The 19,336-nt window shown below is 37.0% G+C and overlaps 1 protein-coding gene across 9 annotated transcripts in view; it reads right to left on the bottom strand.

The window, feature by feature from the left end:
- Pkp4 (plakophilin 4) overlaps window positions 1-19,336 on the bottom strand; it is a 248,069-nt gene that overhangs the window by 26,059 nt on the left and 202,674 nt on the right. For all 9 annotated transcript variants that reach the window (XM_047547028.1, XM_047547031.1, XM_047547030.1 and 6 more), the window contains 2 exons: window positions 13,460-13,592; window positions 12,080-12,293 (listed from right to left, as the gene is read on the bottom strand). In XM_047547028.1, the coding sequence (XP_047402984.1) occupies window positions 12,080-12,293; window positions 13,460-13,592 (347 nt within the window). The remainder of the gene's footprint in view (window positions 1-12,079; window positions 12,294-13,459; window positions 13,593-19,336) is intronic.

Genomic DNA, 19,336 nt, shown 5'->3' with positions numbered 1-19,336 from the left:
TGCTTTATTCCAAGAATCAGAAGTAAGGGTTATTCCAACATGCCAGAATCCCCATCCCCCAAACAGCAGAAGAGAAATGCAAAACTGTTTAAAAACATGAAACCCTTCAGTAAAAAAGCTAATTAGGCTATCTTCTGGTCAACTAGATGACTTATTGATCATAAAACCAGTCTACCACTGAAATATAGGTTTTCATTTCTGCAATTAAAAAAAAGTTAAAAGTTATTCCTGATCAGAAAAATGGAAAGATTCCCTTTTTGCTAAGTACATGGCATTTAAGAGACCCACACAAAGGCAGCTTCGTCATTATGTGTCATGTGTCATGTTATTTGCACTTTACATGTAACACAGAACGATGACATTTGGTGTAGTTTTAACTAGCCATTTCTTTCATCAAAGTAAGTCTGAATACATTGCTTTTCCTTTCCTACTTTCTATTTCCAAAATAAGGTTATAAAAAGCCAAAGCCACAAGTTCTGATCAACAAATACTGGGTATGAAATGTTCAATTAAATATAAAAGCCTGAGATATGGAATGATTAATTTGACTTTTCAACTCAAATAAGAAGCACCAGTCTTAAGACCAGCTAATAATAGCTGTGTGTGCTTCACCTCACTAAAATAGTAATGAAACAATGTCCTCTCCATTTAGTCTGTCTAGGGCTTCATTTAATGGGTCAGGAAGAATCTTGCTAGTACCATAAGTAATGAATAGAAAATATACCAACTCTCAGATATAGTAAGACTGATGAGGAAATGGAGAGCTGTGGGATTAGCATTCTCCATCAACATGATAAACCTCTGGCTCTGACATCCTAATGCAAAATTTTCTTTGAAAATATTTGGTGGCAAACTTGATTACCACTAGTTCCTGAAGAAAAAGTTAAAAATAAACTAGAATTTGGCTTAGGAAGCTAGAGGTTTTATTTATTTCAAAGCAATTAGCTATTTGTTGTGAGGACTAAGAATGTATATGTACAAACTAATTTAGAAAACATTAGGAATTTCATGCATATTATTGTAGAAAACATTGCTTATTCTCTATCATAGGGAAAAGCACACATAATTATGAGTAACCAATAAGCACAATAAAATACTTCCACAAGAGATGAAAGTTCATTTTTCCCACAAAGAATGAATAAAGTAATTAAAATACCATTTCACATAAATCCTACACTGCAGAATTTTGAAAGAGCTCATGTTTAAAACTAGCTTTATTGCTATTCTAATGGCCAACTGATAATTATGCAGTCAAATTAGAAGCTGGCTTTACTGATTAATTAAAATAATAGCAACTATTTGAAAAGTTATTTCTTAAAGGACATTAAAAGCCAATCAAACAAAATTTGTAAAGTGTGATTTCTCTGATAGTATAAATACACAATAGCCGACACACTTGTTTTCTTTCTGATATAAAAGACAATCTTAAACCATTCATTTATATATAGCATTTGATTTATGCACCATTTCCTAATTATTAAAAAAAACAAGTGTTTGTGGGAGGCTGAATCAGAAGGATCATGAGTTCAAAGCCAATCTCAGCAACAGTGAGGTGCTAAGCAACTCAGTGAGACCCTGACTCTAAATAAAATAAAAAATAGGGCTGGGATGTGGCTCAGTGGTTGAGCGCCTCTGAGTTCAATCCCTGGTACTGCTTGCCCCAACACACAAAAAAATCCCAAACCCAAAAACCAAAAAATAAGAGTTCACAGACATTGCTAAAAAACAAAAACAAAACGAACAAACAAACAAAAAAAACACACAAAAACGAAAGAACAACAAAAAATCTCAAAAAAACAAGAGTACCAGTGTGTTCAAACATCACTAGACACATCCTTTCATGACCCAGCTGTATTCTGTCTATTCTTGATGTCTTTGTTTCATTCATGCTCCTTTACAAGATGCTTGCAAGGTAAGTAAAACTACCTGTTTTATTCAGTCTTTTTAATTGCTATGACCAAAAGACCTGAAAAGAACAATTAGAGGAGAAGAAGTTTATTTGGGGGCTCACAATTTCAGAGGTCTCAGTTCACAGATGGTCAAATTCATTCCTCAGGGCTTGAGGTGAGGTAGAACATCATGGTAGAAAAGTGTCGTGGAGGACAGTGGCTCAGGACATGGTCAGGAAGCAGAGAGTTCTGCTCAAAAGGACAAAATATAAACCCCAAAGGCATGCCTCCAGGGATGTGCCTCCTCCAGCCATACCTACCTGCCTTCAGTTACCACTCAGTTAATCCCTCTCCGGGGATTAATTCACTGATTGTGTTAAGGATATCACAGTCCAATCATTTCATCTCCCAAACATCTTGCATTATCTCACATATGAGCTTCTGGGGGATACCTCACATTTAAACCATAATCCTACCCCAGCCTTAGGGGTGTGAAGAATACTAAAAGAGATAACATATATGGAGGGTTTGGCTCCGCCATTCCAGGACAGAGTGAGTAGTCTGACAAGACAGCCACTGTGACAATGGTCCAGCTCTGCCTGGTATGAATGTTGATCCTCTCCTGGTAACTTGGCATTTCTGGGCTTATGGAACATGCTGGTGTTATACCTACTTAAGATTGCAAGCAATCTTAAAAAATAGGGGTAGAGGGGCTGGGGAGATAGCTCAGTCAGTAGAGTGCTTGCCTTGTAAGCACAAGGCCCTGGGTTCGATCCCCAGCACCCCCCCAAAAAATAGAAAAAATAGGGGTAGAAATAATAGATTGATACCACAAACTTAATAGCATCAGGACTTCAGACTGCATTCGAAGATCAGGATGTATGGGCACCTAGTAAACCCACACTATTTAATAGCAAGGTAGGAAGATGGGCTTCTGCTTTGAGGGCCCTTGCCTGCTCCTAGCATCAGCCTCCTAGACAATCTTTAGAAAACACAGAATCTAGCAAAAATGCACCTCTTATTTCTCCTCTTTGCAGCTATCCCTGAAGTTCTCCCCTTACATCAGGTGCAGATTTTATAAACTTCTGTGACTTGTGACATTTTTTTGGAAGAGTAATGTCTAGATGTTATGATACCTACATCCTGTTAAAACTTGGCTACCTGCCATGCTTTACCAGCCTTAAATCTACACACTGTGTATCTTTTAGATTTATGTTACCTCTAACAAGGCACAACACAGGTTGAGCATCTGTAATCTGAAAATATGAAATGCTCCTAAAATTCAGTTTCACATTACAGATAATCAGTAAAAGTCTATGAAAATATTCAAAATCTTGAAAAATTCTGAAATCTGAAGTATTTCCCATCCCAAACATTTCAGATAAGGAATATTTGGCTTGTATAGACCTGTGCCATCTAACATGGCAGCCATCGGCCATATGTGGCTATTGAGCGCTTGAAATGTGGTCAGTCCAAATTGAGTTGTATAAAATATACACTAGATCATGAAGACCTGACATGTTTTACATTCAAAAACATCTTGTTAGTAATTTTTATATTGACTAGAAGTTGACATGATGTTTTTAATTACTGGGCCAAATAAAATATATTACTAAAGTAAATTTCACTCTCTTCCTTCTTTCTTACTGTGGCTACTAGGAAATTCAGAATTACAGATGTGGCTCACATTATACTTCTGTTGGGCAGTGCTGGCAAAGATCCTTGTCTGTTTGATGCCAGCCTCTGAGCGAGACACAGGAGCCTTAAGACAAACATTTAAAAGTTTGAATGTCCTGTGTGTGCTAGGCATTCTACATAGCTCCTCATGAAAACACAAAGCAGAGAAGAAGTGGGAGATGCGATTTTGCTAGGTCCTGAGTTTTTAGCTGGAGAACGTCTAGGAAATAATGGAGGCACAGGCTAGAAGCAGGCAGGGACCCTCAGAGCAGAGGCCCAGCTTCCTCCTGTGGGGTCTGAATCTCACACTCACTACACTGTGCTTCCTTGCCCTGGACAGATTTCAAAGTATGGGAGCTTCTGTTTGGTAGGACTGGAGACCACCATGTTTGAGTTGAAGGAAAGGGGTCTGGTAGAAGCAGGGTGGGGTAGGAGAGACCTTCAGGCAGATCACATCTCTGGGGGAGGAGAATGAATGTTAGGCTCAGGGATGGGGCTGGTCTGGAAGGTGGCTATAGGGACTGTAGATTGGGACTGGCAGGTGGGGAGATTTCAAATGCCAGCAGAGGTGTTACCCCTGGGATAATGGTGAGGTTGATAGCCTAGGAAGGGAAAGGCCTATGTTCCTAAACAGTAGTTAGGGAGGTGATGAGGACTTGAAGAAGTAAGGAGGTAAGGGAAGGCCCAAGAAGAGGAGTGCTTGTGGTGAGAATCTGGAACCTGATGCAAGCTGAGGCTGGTGTTGAAGAAGAGCCAATAGTTGACATGATGCTTTTGAATTACTGGGCCAAATAAAATATATTACTAAAGTAAATTTCACTCCCTCCCTTCGTTCTTACTGTGAAATATGTGAAACTACTGTGCTGTTTACAGAAATGAGAGTCAAGGGAATAATAGTGGGAGAGAGAGCAGTGCTATCAAAAATGTCTCCTGTTCGTAGCTTCAGGCTAATCACTCACACTTTCCATTAGGACCATGATGCCACCAACAAATTATACTACTGAAATGAAATTGAAATGATGAGAACACAATTATTATAAGAGTGGGACAAAAGTACTATCTTCAATTACAGTAAAATGCCTTTCTCTGGATAAATTCTGAGGATAAGTCATGGTGGTGTATAATCATTCCCAGGGTTCCTAAGATGGTTCTCAGCAGAAGTTTCTGAAACATGTCCAGTGGGCCCCTGGGTTGCTGAACGTGCAGTATTGTTACTGGCCTATAGGCAAGGAGCCTGGCTTTCTTCTACCTGGCCCACTAGGTCTGCTGGATGCATCCCCCACTGGCTGGCACAACTGGGCTCTTGGGCAGAGGGCAGTCCTGTCAGCCCAGCCAGCATGATGTGGCCCTGACTCACTCACCCTGGTGCTCTGAGGGAATTCCTGCACATAGCAGATGTGTAATCCTCATCAGGCATGGGAGAGCTCACTCAGGCCCAGCTGGGTGACAAGAGGGTGTCACTACTTCAGGTTTCAGCAGCAGAGGTGAAAGGGTGCTGAGGTGGTCTGGGAAGGAAGCTTCCTAGAGGCAGTTGTGTGAAACTGACGATGGGGGCTAGACCACAATGTACACGGTGGGGTCCCAGACGACACAATGGATTTGAAGGGGCTTGCTCCTGCTATAGAAATTTCTCCCCAGATGAAGCACATGAGTGATAGATCTTTAGTGTTTTTAGAGAAAAGTGCTAGCCTGTGTTTCTGTGACTTTTTGCAGGCCCAAAGGTGGATCACAGCACTGTTGAAAAGATCTATCAATTTCCAGAGATCTATTTACAGAATCACATTTGCATTTCAACATATTTTTCTTTTTCTAGGTAATTTTATCACTTCACGGGTATGTTGAGAGGATTAATGATACACAACATGGTTATATAGTCCTATGTTCCCTGGAAAGGCATTTCTATAGAAAATAAATAGCCTTACAATTCAGAAATGCTGACTGAGAATTGCCCATAAGGGACATAAAGGATAGTTCCTTTTGTTAGAGGAGTTAGTAAAAGGGAATAGGTTACATAAAAAGATATGGGTGAATTGTTCTGAGGTAGAAGTGGCAGTCAGGGCAGTGGCCCCTGCCACCCTTGTCTTTCTGCAGGTTACTTCAATGTCTGACAAAGAATTAGGTCATTTGCACAATCAAAAGATATACCCCAGAAAGTCACTGGAGTCATATATCCCACAGCTGACTTACCTGTTTCAGGAACATACTTATTCATCTCTAACTGTGTTAGATCTTCAACCTGGTTGGTTCCCCACCTTCCTTACATTTGTAGGCTGCCTGTCTGCCAAGGACACTCATCATTATGTGGTCTCTCTTTTGCTGGGGAATTCTACTTTGAATGATGATGGATGACACCATTCCCTTTTCTTTTTAGAGACAGGGTCTTGCTATGTTGCTCAGACTGAGCTCCAATTCTGGATCATCCTGTCTCAGCCTCCCAAATAGTGGCTGGGATTACAGGCACATGTTACCTCGCCTGGCTGACTACCTAAGTTCTGTATGTGACTTCAGAGCCTGCCCTCTTGGCTGCCTCAGTTTGCCCAGCACTTTGAAACCTACTCAGATTACGAGGTCACCTGATCACTAATTTGATGTGACGACACTGATGTGAAATCCAAGGATATTTCTCCAAAATACCAGGTAAAATTCAGAGTTCAGGGTGTTTTCATTCCCTTTTTGGTGGAAATTTGAAAGAACCATGGAAATGACATTTGAAAACAGGTATTCACACCCTCAGATCTGCTCCTGTTCAGGACTTCTCAGTGGCCAGGATGGCCAGGGTGGGCAGAACAACGCTAACCTGAATATCAGGAACTCAGCCCAGAGATTCACCCATCCAACCTCTCTGGACCCATTTCTCATTTATAATATAAAGGGGGTGGGGGAATGTAGAACAGATTTATTTAGGATCCTTTCCAATTCGGGGTTCTCTATAAATTGAGAGTTACTATTGGCCTGTTACCAAATAAACTTTAAAAAAATTGTCATTTTCTCATTACCAATTTTTATAGTTTGAAATGTTCTGGAAATGGGTGCGGGAGTCAATAAATCTAGGGATTATGTTGTTATTGTTTTATAAAAGAGACCAAGTGATGAGGACTGTTAACTGATTTTGACTGGGAAGTGGGAGGGAATGTTGCTAGATTTCTGAAAAGAACTCATGCGCTCCCACCAGCTCTAATGGTCCACAAAAGCGGTTCAGGAAGTAATAGATCGGCCTCTTCTCTGGACCGGAGAATAAAAGACTGTTCAGAAGGCATATCAATTAGATCAAGGTTTAGTAGTGTTTCATCCTTTGATTCGATGGCAAGTAACAGTTCAAAAGGTTGAATATTATGTCCTCAAAGTTCCCACTCTTCATCTACCACCAACTCTGGCCAGAAGGTCCTACTGTTTGCTAAGTCACTGCTTGGCTCATCTACCCATTCCTTAGTGTACAACTATCATTTTCTTGTTAACTTGTGATCTAAATAGAAATATGAAATTAATGATCAGGAAGGGAATATGCCCAATTTCATGTTCTGTATAATGTCTGCAATCTATTGCAGGAATCCAAAAATTTCAAAATAAATACTGTGGACATATTTTACTTAGGCATATGGATGAATAATCACTTTCTAAATTGGAAGGAACATGAATATAGAAGTTAGATGAACAAAGTCTATTATTATTGAGAACAAAGGCTACTTTTTGTTATTTAACATTATTGTTAGGAAGAAATCAAAGTGTGATAGTTTTGGGACATCTGGTGCATTCAAAAGCAGGCCTGCAGTTTCTGGGCAGTATCTGCAGTTTCTATATTTTTAAAAGATGATGTTTTTAGGTTGTTCAATAACTATAATTTCATACTTTCTATCTTAGAAACATTATTTAATAATCTTAAACAAATGAGTTCAACATATCTATTTTAGTGACAAGATGTCCCCACATTTAATCCATAGTTTGTGACCTACCACACACCCATTTTATAACTCAACTGGGGAACAATCACACATTTATGCAACTTTCATGTTTATGCACCACAAAGGCAAAGAGTCCCTTTGAAATAAAAAAAAAAAAAACTCACTCCAAGAACCTACAAATATCAGCAATTACTAAAAGAAAAGCTCATTAGGTTTCAACCTGGAAAATGTTTAACACAATGAAGAAAACACAAGAATCATGTTACATATTAGAGAATCATTTTAATTAAAAATGACAGCCATATTGTCTTGGGAAAATACACTTGGCAAAAGTATTTCTTCCCCCTTGAAAATAAAGCTGTGGCAAAAAATATAGCCCTGGGCAGTTATAACATTGAAAGCAAAGACAACACATCTTTTAAAAAAGAATAGCTAAAATTTCTTCACTTAAATGCAGTAAAAATTGCCAAACTGAAACAAAGAGAATGAGGAAAAAAAAGATTTTGGATTAATAACTGGGTTGAATTATTCTTAATATTAAGGATAATAGAATACTTGGTTCCAAGGGGATACTAATTTCTTTAAATTATACAACATTTTGGATACAAAAGTTCAGTGTACCAAATTAAATATTTCATGATTTGGAGCTGACTGCAGTTTATACTGAAGAACATTGAGACCACACCTACAAAGGTCAGGTGTTGTGCAAAGTTGGCCAGGCTGACATTCTGTTTTTAAAAGAGTTTTATAGGACACAGGCAGCTGACAGGGATTGGTGAGTGACATGGCCATACAGCACTATGCTGGCCATGTTGGAGGCAGATGTGCTTTACTGAGTATTTTCAGATTAGGATGCATACTTCTAGTTAGAAAGGGTCTGGGTAGCTGGATTTCAGGTTGCATTGGTCTTCTCACAGGGCCATTTCTAGGCAAAATGAGCTCCTGATTTTTGTCTTCTTTAATTTCTCAAATCGTAAAGAATATCTTGTTGCTTTCTGGACAATGCTGCTACTCAGCCTTATCCCCCAAAAGTAATGATCTCCCTGACCCAGTGGGTTCAAATACACAATGGGCACTTGAATGGAAGCTGTGCAGGGATTTATGCATTAGATGGCTGATTAGACAAATGAATTTTGAGGTTTCCTTCTTTCCTATGATTCTACAACTTAAAGCCAATCTGTGAATATTCGACCTGAGGAAGTGCTAATGAAAGAAGGACTAAAGGAGCTTCTGATGTTTTCATGCTTGAAAACATATTAGGGATTTATTTCCTTATTCTTAAAATATTACTGAACATCAGTTAAGGTTGGTATCATTAAATTTTAGGGTTGAGAAATGTGAATGAATAATTTTGTTGTCTCTGTACGACTTGACTAGAAATTACGTACAGTTACACACAGTGTGCCTGTGTGTGTATACACACACAAGCAACTCTGCCAGATTTATGTTGTGACTTAGTAGTTTAATATTAGTAAGAGAGTGTTTACATAGAAATCAAACTCAGGCCTCTGGTTCAACTTCTTTACATATGGCAGCTGAATGACATGTTTACACATGTACCAATTCTATTTCAATATTCTGAAAGAACATCTCATGAACAATCTGCCTATATATCAAAATAAATTATTAGTGGTAAAAGTATGTAGTTATAAAGCAATTATTAATTTTCCCTACTCTTTGACTATAGTAAAAAATGTTTCTTAAAATCTGAAGTCTATTGGCAGATATGTCCAAAAGAAAAATATCAGTAGTTGCTCAAAGTTTTACAATGGAAGAAATACTATCTATTGGGAATATACTTCTTTTTAAATTGGAAACACTCATATCCTCTCTTCAAGGCCAGGATCCATGTCTTAAAACATCTTGTGTTCTCAACAACTATAGTAACCCACACAGGAGTGATGGAGTGATGAAATATGGAGGGAAGCACCTAAATTAGCCCTCAAGTCCAGAAAGTGCCCCACGTAGACTGGTACCTAAGAGCCCTTCATAGTGCTGTCTGGCTTTACTTCAAATAGATTTGATTTATTTTTAAATGGGAAAAAAAATCACCAAACTTTCACATACATTTCTTCCTGTTCACCACATTTTATAAAGTCTTTGAGCTCACCTCAGGAAAGGCAATGTAAAAGTTTATCCTAAGGAAAAAACTCAGAAACAAAAATCAAGAAGTCTTATTTCTCTAGTGAGAAATTATGACAGTAGAATAGAAAAAAAAAACCCTGCACATTTGGAATGTAAGGACCAAACCATGAAATAACTGTGTAGTCAATGAAAAGAGAGTCAAATCTGAGTAGAAGCTGTGCTTCTAATGTCAGGCTGTCCCTGGCACATTGCTGATCTCTCAGGGAGCCCACACACATCATTCTGCAGCTTTGTGGCTACATAGGTGTGTTACTGTGGGAAGGTACTTGAACATTACACAGTGAGTTCAAAGTGAGGAGAAAATAATAAAAAAAGAAAGAAAGCACTCACATATTGCAAATAACACTGTCTCCTCCATGCCTCCCTAATAAGCAACTTTGGGTGAATTTTTGGGCATAATTGTAGTTGACTATGTTGAGTTCTAGGATGCATGTAATTATATTCATTAATTCTATTTAGCTTGTTTTAATTTTCATTCTATAAACACATACATATGAATGTGAGATTTTTTTTTTTTTTTTTTTGCATGAGAGGCAGGTCTACATAAAGGCAGGCAGTTCATTTCAAAGTTTAAGATTATAGGTAAAGTATATCTTACTTTTAGTTTATAAATTTCATGCCTTATTGGGAGTAAAAGGAAATATTAATGTTGTATTTTGAACATTTATATCTTACAAGAAAATTGATTGCCCTTAGATAGTGGATGCGAGATTGTGACATTCCCGAGTGTTATGAGTTATATCTGACAAAACTTACAACTTTGATTTCATAGTGGAAGCAGCAGGGAAGGGGATTAGTTTTGAAGAAATGTTGTTAAAAATTTGAAATTAAATATCTCAAGCATGAAAAACAGCATAGCAAATATGAAACAAACACCCAGGTATCCACCACCATCTAGCTTTATCAAATATTAACATTTTGTCTTCTTTCAGATTTCTCTAAAAAATAGTTTTGGAATACATTCCCTACCCATTTCTTCTCTCCCACCTTGCAGAGGTAACTGCTTTCCTGAATCTACTTTTATTATTCCAATTAGAAATTTTAACTTTATTTCATGTACATATATTCAAAAATAATGTATAGTCTCAATCTACATATTTAAAAACTTTATTCCAACAGCATCATACTACAGTTATCATTCTGGAAATGTTTCAAGTTTTATCTGTGTTGCTAAATATAGCTCTAATGTGCTGATTTTACTCTTTTTTTTTGATTTTACTCTTATATGTGGTTTCACTGTATGAGGATACTGCAATTTATTTAACCATTCTTCTGCCAATAAATACTTGTATTTCTCCTAAGTTTTCTACTATAAACAATGCTGTCATTAATTGTTCCCCCTGCAGAATCATCCCTCCATCTCAACCTCAAGTACTCCTGAACACAGTTGTTGACACTGCAATGTCCAGTCTCCCAAGACAGGGTCACTCTCTCCTCCCTGTCTTCCCCGATCCCACCGTGAAATATTTCTCTAACCAACCTCTCTTCTCTATCCTGCCCCTCCCTGTATACTTCAAGCCAGTACCACCAGACTGGTGACCTTATAGGTCTCCTAGGCACTAGGCTATAACCCTTGGAATCAATCCTCTACTTTGCTGCCTGCTGAAAGAATACAAATAAAAGCCTAAGCTGACTATGCCAGCCCTAATGTCCTCAATGCACAAGTAAGTGCCTCCCCAAAGTTCCTTAAACTAGGCTCTCATCTCTTATTATCCTTGTTTCTCTTCCAGGAAGTTTTATAACACAGTATCCCCCTCCTGCTGATTGGAGGAGGAGCTGAATCCTATATTGGGTCTTAGTCTCTGCTTGTGCCTGAACATATCCCTCCTGTTTACCCTGCTAATGCCTCTTCTTCCTTTAGGTCAATTTAGATTTCATATCATCCTGGGAACTTTCTTATCCATCCCCTGTGCCTCTGTGCTCTCTCTCCTGAGTCATGGTGTTCAGCCACATTTCCCTAAAACCCACAGAACCACCTATGTTCCTCCCCAGGTTGAGGGTTACTTGAGGACGGGGATTGGGTTTTATTCCCTTTGTATCCCTGAGGTCTAACAAAGTGACTAGGAATATAAACAAGCATTCAGATACTGGCTGAACTGAAGTGGAAGGGGGCCAATCCATTAAGCATATTTTATTTTCATAATAAAGGAGAGCCAGTCTATTTAGAACAAGTAGATTTACTATGGAATACATAATAAAAATTGATGTAGTCAGCCCTCCATGAATAAGACATCTGTTAGCTGATACTTATGCATTAATAAGTATAATAACTGATACTAATAGAAATGACCCTGTAGCACTGCAATGCTTTCTGAATCATTACATTACACCAGACTTCTTCACCGTATGTACATATACACATATCATATATTACCTAGCCTCCAACTCCTTCACAATGCTGATAATCAAAGGCATAGCCTAGACTGTTTTCAACATTTCCTCTAGGAAAATATCACATTCTATACCTACCTGTAACAAGCTCCCTTACTTCTGCATCAATAGATTTTCTCAACAGTCGCAACAAGGCAGGTATCCCACCAACATTCTTCATTGCTATTTTATTTTCATCTGTGGACTTGCCAAAAACAAGGTTTCGGAGGGCACCACAAGCATTCTTCTGAACTTCCAAAACTCTGTGGTCCAAAAGGTCAACCAGATGCTTGATTCCCCCTAGCCTATATACCTAGAATGAAAAATGTTAGGTACCAGGCCTAAGTGCCATGTGACTGAATAGTGATCAAACAAGTCTGTTATGGAGTGGTCATTTCAAAAGGTTACTTTCTATTCTAAACATGTCTTTTATAGGTTTTGAGGGTGCTTTCTAAGACAATGCTCCTTTCCTGGGTTCATGACTTTAAAATGAGATGGGAGATCTTGAATTAACGTGTACATGTAGGTAGCGTGGCCCTTTGCCAGCCCTCTGAACACATACTGCGAAATGTAATCTCATTCCAGAAATGCAATGAGCAAATATGCAAACACAACAAAGATGTATGCAGGGTCAGAGACACCACAGGAAGGAATTTTTGGTTAACCTCATTTATTTTCTAGAATGGGCTCTCTAGAATAGGCTACTTTTCCTACATTTTCTTCTGTTTGAGTTCATTAGCATATCATTTGAATGTTTCTGGGCTTTATTTACTACATTCACCTTTAGGTCTGTAGCTACTATTTTGTTTTGCATATTAAACTGATGAAAAATAATTTAATTGTATATGACATTGTAGCAGGGGAAAAAGACCTAAAATGTTAATGTAACAGAACACTGACCAAAATCCAATAATTTGCTATGCTTCTATAAATACCAAAAACTTTAAAATCTGAAGTAAAATATTCACATATTTAGCATAAAGTTTATAAATCCTTTATAACTTAATTCCAGTTGCCATTGATCTTGACTAGAATCTCAAGAAGTTTCATGAATTTTATAATTTTTTTCTAATAGACTTTTAAAAAATATTTCTACAATGCAGGTTAAATTGATTTTTACTCATGTTTTATAAATAAGCTAATGAAGTGGACACATGATTTAATAAGGCTGAAAGCACTCCAGGAAGTATACTCATTTTAGTTTTTCCTCAGAGCCACTGAAATACATAATTAAGAAGTAAAAGAGTATATAGAATCAAAATATCCCTTCACAACGGCATTTGGTAATTTCTTTTTTTTTCTTTATCTTTTCATTTTTGTGTGCTGGGTATAGAACCCAGGGCCTTGTGCATGCAAAGTACATACTCTATTGCTGAGCTACATTTCTGGCCCCTGATAATTTCTTAAATATGCAAGCATGTGGCTGCTAAGCAGAAAAGCACTGTCTTCCTGAGTCATCCCCAGCACCGGGTTTGGTACCTCCATCTTCACTTTGTTGTCGCCAAAGCACAGGTGCTGCAGGTAGGCTGCTGCATTTGCTTGGACGGAAGGGAACTGGTGCTGCAGCATGTGAATGACTTCAGGCAACTCAGGGTCACGCCATGCAAACTCCCTACAAGAGAAAAACATGGCTTCAGAATGGAAGGCCCATGTGGTAAAAATACAATGGACAAATATGTGCTATGGGGAAAAAGCTCTAGCTGAGACAAAAATTAGAAGCTTTAAGAATCTTAAAATATATATGTGCCTAATTCCCCATCTCCCACCCCCATTAACATACAGAGGCCTAGATGCTTATGATTTTAAATAAGTCATAACCATGCAGACACACAGAAAGAAATTCAGGGGAACAAAGGAAATTCTTAATATGGGTAGCTTCCACTCACTGTTCCTCCTCCTGAATCTAATTTTGTGCCTTCCTACCTATGGAAGAAATCTGCAGGTGCAAGGCTCACATAAACAATGTACTTGAGCTAAGTGAGATGTCATGCCTGAGGAGAGAGGCTAGTGGGAAAGGACAGAGCTGGAGTCAGCATACAAAACACAGATACTGTGGGCTCCATGATTCTTGGCAAACTTAAAATTTACAGCTATTCTTGGTTATAAGACAGAAACACAGACAATTAAAAAAGGAAAAAAAAAAATTACCAGTAATCCTGAGTCAAAAACAACAACAACAACAACAACAACAACAAAACAAAACAAAACACTGTTGACATTTCTGGTCTTTTTTTTTCTCTATATAATGTGCAAACATGCTCATATGGGGGTAAAGAGTATTATTTTTTTCCTAAACAAACTGGATTATTATTAGACAGCACTTAATATGTCATGAGCATCTATTTTGCCAGGCACTATTCTAGAAATTTTATACATATTCACTTATTTTTACAGCAACCTCATAGATATGAAGTTGAGGAAGAAAGGCTAAATAGCTGATGACATAGCTAGTAAACAACAGAGCAACATCTGGACTTGGGAAGTCACCCTTCTGAATCTCAACCACTATGCTAAATTATATTTTATATAGGGAATATATAATCATAATAGTTATAGATTCTTTTATACTTTGCTTTTTAAAAGTAACATCACATTATCAGATTTTTTTGATGCTATTTGACTGGCCTACACTTTGGAATCCTTGCTGCACACACGAATGATGCCTTTATTTTGTCAAGACCTTTTAAGAAAATGTTTCATAGAACAGCAAATATGCAGACTCTCACTAAGGGATACTGTCAACTGTTAATCAAAAAATTAATTAGCATGAGTAAACCTTTAAAATTAACACCCCAATGATAGTTACATTGCCCAGTTTTTAAAGCCCTGAAGTTTTGCTTGGTCTGGGAAGGCCTCAAGCATTAACCTGCTGATCCACTGCATATGGCCAGGTTATTACATTCCTGCACATATAAACCATTCCGACAAATATTTAGTGAATTATCACTATGAGTGCCATAGTAGGTGCTGGAGTTACAGATATTTAATAAGGCATCCTTTTATATACAGGGTCAGTCATGCCAACTAAATTTTTACTCTCTCTCTCTCTCTCTTTTTTTGGTACTGGGGATTGAACTCAGGGGCACTTGCTGTAATCCCAGCAGCTCAGGAGGCTGAAGCAGGAGGATTGTGAGTTCAAAGCCAGCCTCAGCAACTTAGTGAGCCCCTAAGGAACTCAGCAAGACCCTTTATCTAAATAAAATATAAAAAAGGGCTGGGGATGTAGATCAGTGGTTAAGCACCCCTGGATTCAATCCCTGGTACCAAACAACAACAATAACAACAAAAAAACCAAAAAACAAAAACCAGTTAAATATTTGGAGTTTCAGTTTCCCCATCTATAAAATAAGAACAATAAAACTATTATTCATACCTTCTTCACAGGTTGGCTGTGATGATGAAATATGATAGTATATATTAAAATATTTTATACATTTTGAATTATAATATAGGTATTCTTCTATTTATCTCTCACCCCCCACCTCTCCACCCCCATTATCTATAATCATCCACTTATCAGGGAAAACATTTGGCCTTTGGTTTTTTGGGACTGGTTTATTTTACTTAGTATGATATTGTCCAATTCCATCCATTTATCTGCAAAGGACACAATATTATTATTCTTTATGGCTGAATAATATTCCATTGTGTATATATACCAGTTTCTTTATCCATTCATCTGTTGAAGGGCATGTAGGTTGGTCCACAATCTAGCTATTGTGAATTGAGCTATTATAAATATTGATGAGGCTGTGTTACTGTAGTATGCTAATTTTAAGTCCTTTGGGTATAAACCGAAGAGTGGGATAACTGGGTCAAAAGGTGGGTTCATTCCAAGTTTTCTGAGGATTCTCCACACTGCTTTCCAGAGTGACTGCACCAATTTGCAACTCCACTAGCAAAATAAAGTGTGCCTTTTCCCCCACAGGGACAGGGGGTAAGAAAAATGGTGGAATGAGACAGGCACCATTACCTTAGGCACATGTATGATTACACGAATGGTATGAATCTACATTGTGTACAACCATAGAAACGAAATGATGTACCCCATTTGTGTGCAATGAATCAAAATACAGTCTGTAAAAAATAAAAATAAATAAATAAAAAAAATAATACAGGTGTTTTATTAATGTTCATTATCCCTGGAAAATGAGCTTTTATAAATAGAATTCTCTGTAATACTTCTCCTTTTATGCACTGAAACTATGTTAACCATTTTTGATGAAAATCTCTCTAAAACCTATTATATAAATCTATGATGTAATTAACACAGTGCAAGAAGTGTGGTTTAATTTTCCTTGATGACTGACAATAATTACAAATACACATTTCTGTCCTCTTTAAATGGTACAGTGGTCAAGATTTCCTGACATTTCTGGGTGCCATGGAGGCCAGATAACACAAAAAGGCTTCCAGCTAGAGGCAAACAATTAGGCTTGGTTGGCATCAATTCTAACCTTTAAGTTCAGCAAATTGACCCTGGAAAACTGCTATGGATTTGTGTGCTGGCTGGTTGGTACTGATGCTGATAGGATTTGCTTCATTAAAACCTAAGCCTAGACTTCTGTTTTCAGTCATGGTACCTAACTGGTTCTGGATTTTGCTTTACCATAAACAACTATAAAACTGAGCTAAATGTGTGAGGAAACTGTTCTTAGGCCTGGATAACAGGCAGCAATGAAATCCTTTGGGGAAACAACCAAGCAATCCCATATGTACATGGCTTTCTGCCTAGTGGCACTTTTTGGACCATGATACAGGAGGCTGAGCCCAAGTAGTACATGACAAACTTGATGAGCTAAGGGAAGAACTGGAATTTGATGATGCCTAAGTAGTCAGACTGTGTAGGGCAGAGTCCTGGGGAGGAAGGGAATACGCAGGAGTGACTCTACAAGTCTGTGTGGGAATCACCCCCAAGTCCTTAGATGAGCACTGGGCTGTGCATGGGTGCACAGGGACATATCTGATACGGATGGCTGCTGCATAACTGAGAGCCGAAAGCATACTAGGTGTTGGAGTACCAGCCTAGTTAGAGTGCAGACTTTGCTCAGCACCTCAGGAATTTAGTGAAAAAATCCACAAAGGCCATGTGTGAGGATAAAGATCACTAAGGACTACATTCTAGGGCTAAAATGAATCTGAAATAGACCTAACAAGGAACAAAACTAATGTTGACAGGTTCAAAAGGATTTCCTAGTAATTTAGTTATCTGCCACAACAAAATTCAGCATTCTAACAGGAGACAATATAATCCAGATTCCCTATAATGTATCAGCCACAACAGTGAGCATATAACCTAAATTACTAGGCATGAGAAAACATGGAGACACATGACTTACACATACATATATATATATATATATATATATATATATATATATATATATATAAAATATATATATATATATATTTTTTTTTAAATACCAATAGAAAAAGACACAGACAACCCACATGTTGGAATTATCAGAGGAGGAATTTAAAATAATAACATAAATGTGCTCAAAGACATAAAGAAAAAGATGTATATAAGGTATGAATAGCTGGAGTATCTCATTGGGAGTGTGGAATGTATGAAAAGAGAACCTGGTTGACTAAAAAAAAAACCAACACTGAATTCCATTAATATGTACAATTAATAAACACTAATCAAAAATTAAAATCAAAAAAATTCAAGAGTTTGAAATAAAAAAAAAAAAACACTAGATAGGCTTAACACATTGGAGACTGAAGAAAGAAAATACATTAAATTTGAAGACAGATCGGTAAAAAAAAAACCAGTAAGAAGAATAAGGAGAAAAAAAAGATTATTCTTTTTTGTTTTTATATAAAGAACAGAGCTTCGTTAATTTGTGAAATAATAAAGTAATCTGATATTTGTAACTGGAGTCTCAGAAGACAAGAGTTTGGGATAGAAAAAAAATTAAAGGAATAAATAACTAAAAATTATCAAACTACATTTCAAGAATCTCAGTGGATCCCAAGCAGGTTAAATGCAAACTTAAGCCCATCAAAGTAAAACTGCTAAAAGTTAAATAGAAAATCTGAAGACAGAGACAAGACTCATCACATGAGAATGACGACAATGAATAACATCTTTTATAGCACTGAAAGGAAAAAAAAAAAACCCTATACTTGTAAATCCCAAACTTTATATACAGTGAGAACATCCTTTAACATGCAATAATGAGTGAAAAAATATTTTCAGATACACAAAGCTGAGATAATTTTTTGCAAAGTAGTCATGCACACAACATGAGGAAGACTGAAGGGGATTCTTTAGACAGAAGCAAAATAAGTTGAACTGGTAACTTAAATTTATAGGAAGAAAAGAATTCTAAATAGTAAACAGGTGGGTGAATATAAGTGACCATCATTTTTATTTCCTTAATTTCTTTAAAAGACAACTATTTTAAGTAAAATAACACTATATATTGTAGGTTTATAATGTATGCAGAAGTAAAATACATGCTAACATAAAAATCAAGGGAATGATAAGTGGAAATCTTTTGTTGAACATCCCATTTTGGGCCCTGCTCAGAAAGAGGACTGGGAATGATGTCTTTCTGAAAATCACTGCCACTTTCCATAGGACATACTTTTATATTAGAGGCATCATTTGTACTACTAATAAATCTGGCTTCTAAGTAGACTACTACCAAAGGAACCTCACAGATTTCCTTTTACATAGTAAGCATCAATAACTTCTTCAGTCCTACATAGAATTTTTCAGACTAATTATTATGTAGCATTAATGGGAAAGAAAAGTTTACAGTGAATAAAAGTATTACTTAAAATTGCTATTTTCAAAACTGAGAATAACAGTTGTCATGGACTTTTTATTTTGGTTTGAATATTGGAACTTCAAGTTTACCTGGATTCTAGTTTCAGCTGGAATAAATGGACCTATTATTATAAGATAATAATTTATTCATCTTATGAAACACATTATCAGAAAAGTTTCATGTAATCAAAGCTAGCCATAACAGTTTTATGCATTAGACTATGAAATTATCATACCATGAATAGCTGAAGTATATTATCATACATGAAATTCTTGTTTATAGTCAATCATCTCATAGTAGAGGTCAAAACTGAAGTCTTCAGGGGCATATACTAAACTCAAAGCTCTAATCACACTTCACTGCTTTTGTAGGTAGCTATTTATTTTCTCTGCAGGTCCAGTCAAGGTATGGCCTAAATTATAATTCAAAACCCTTTAGGGAATTTCTGCGTCTATTTAGGCGCCCTAGTCTTTTGAAGATTTAAAAAAATGAAATAATATAAGAGTATTAATGACAATTATGTACGAGGTGCTATTAGACAAATTCTTTTTAAAAAATCCTTAAAGTGACAAAA

The sequence above is a fragment of the Sciurus carolinensis genome, chromosome 3 (assembly GCF_902686445.1).
Source record: "Sciurus carolinensis chromosome 3, mSciCar1.2, whole genome shotgun sequence".
NCBI lineage: Eukaryota > Metazoa > Chordata > Mammalia > Rodentia > Sciuridae > Sciurus > Sciurus carolinensis.
Note: the sequence above shows the minus strand (reverse complement) of the source record. Positions and strands in the feature narration are given on the sequence as shown.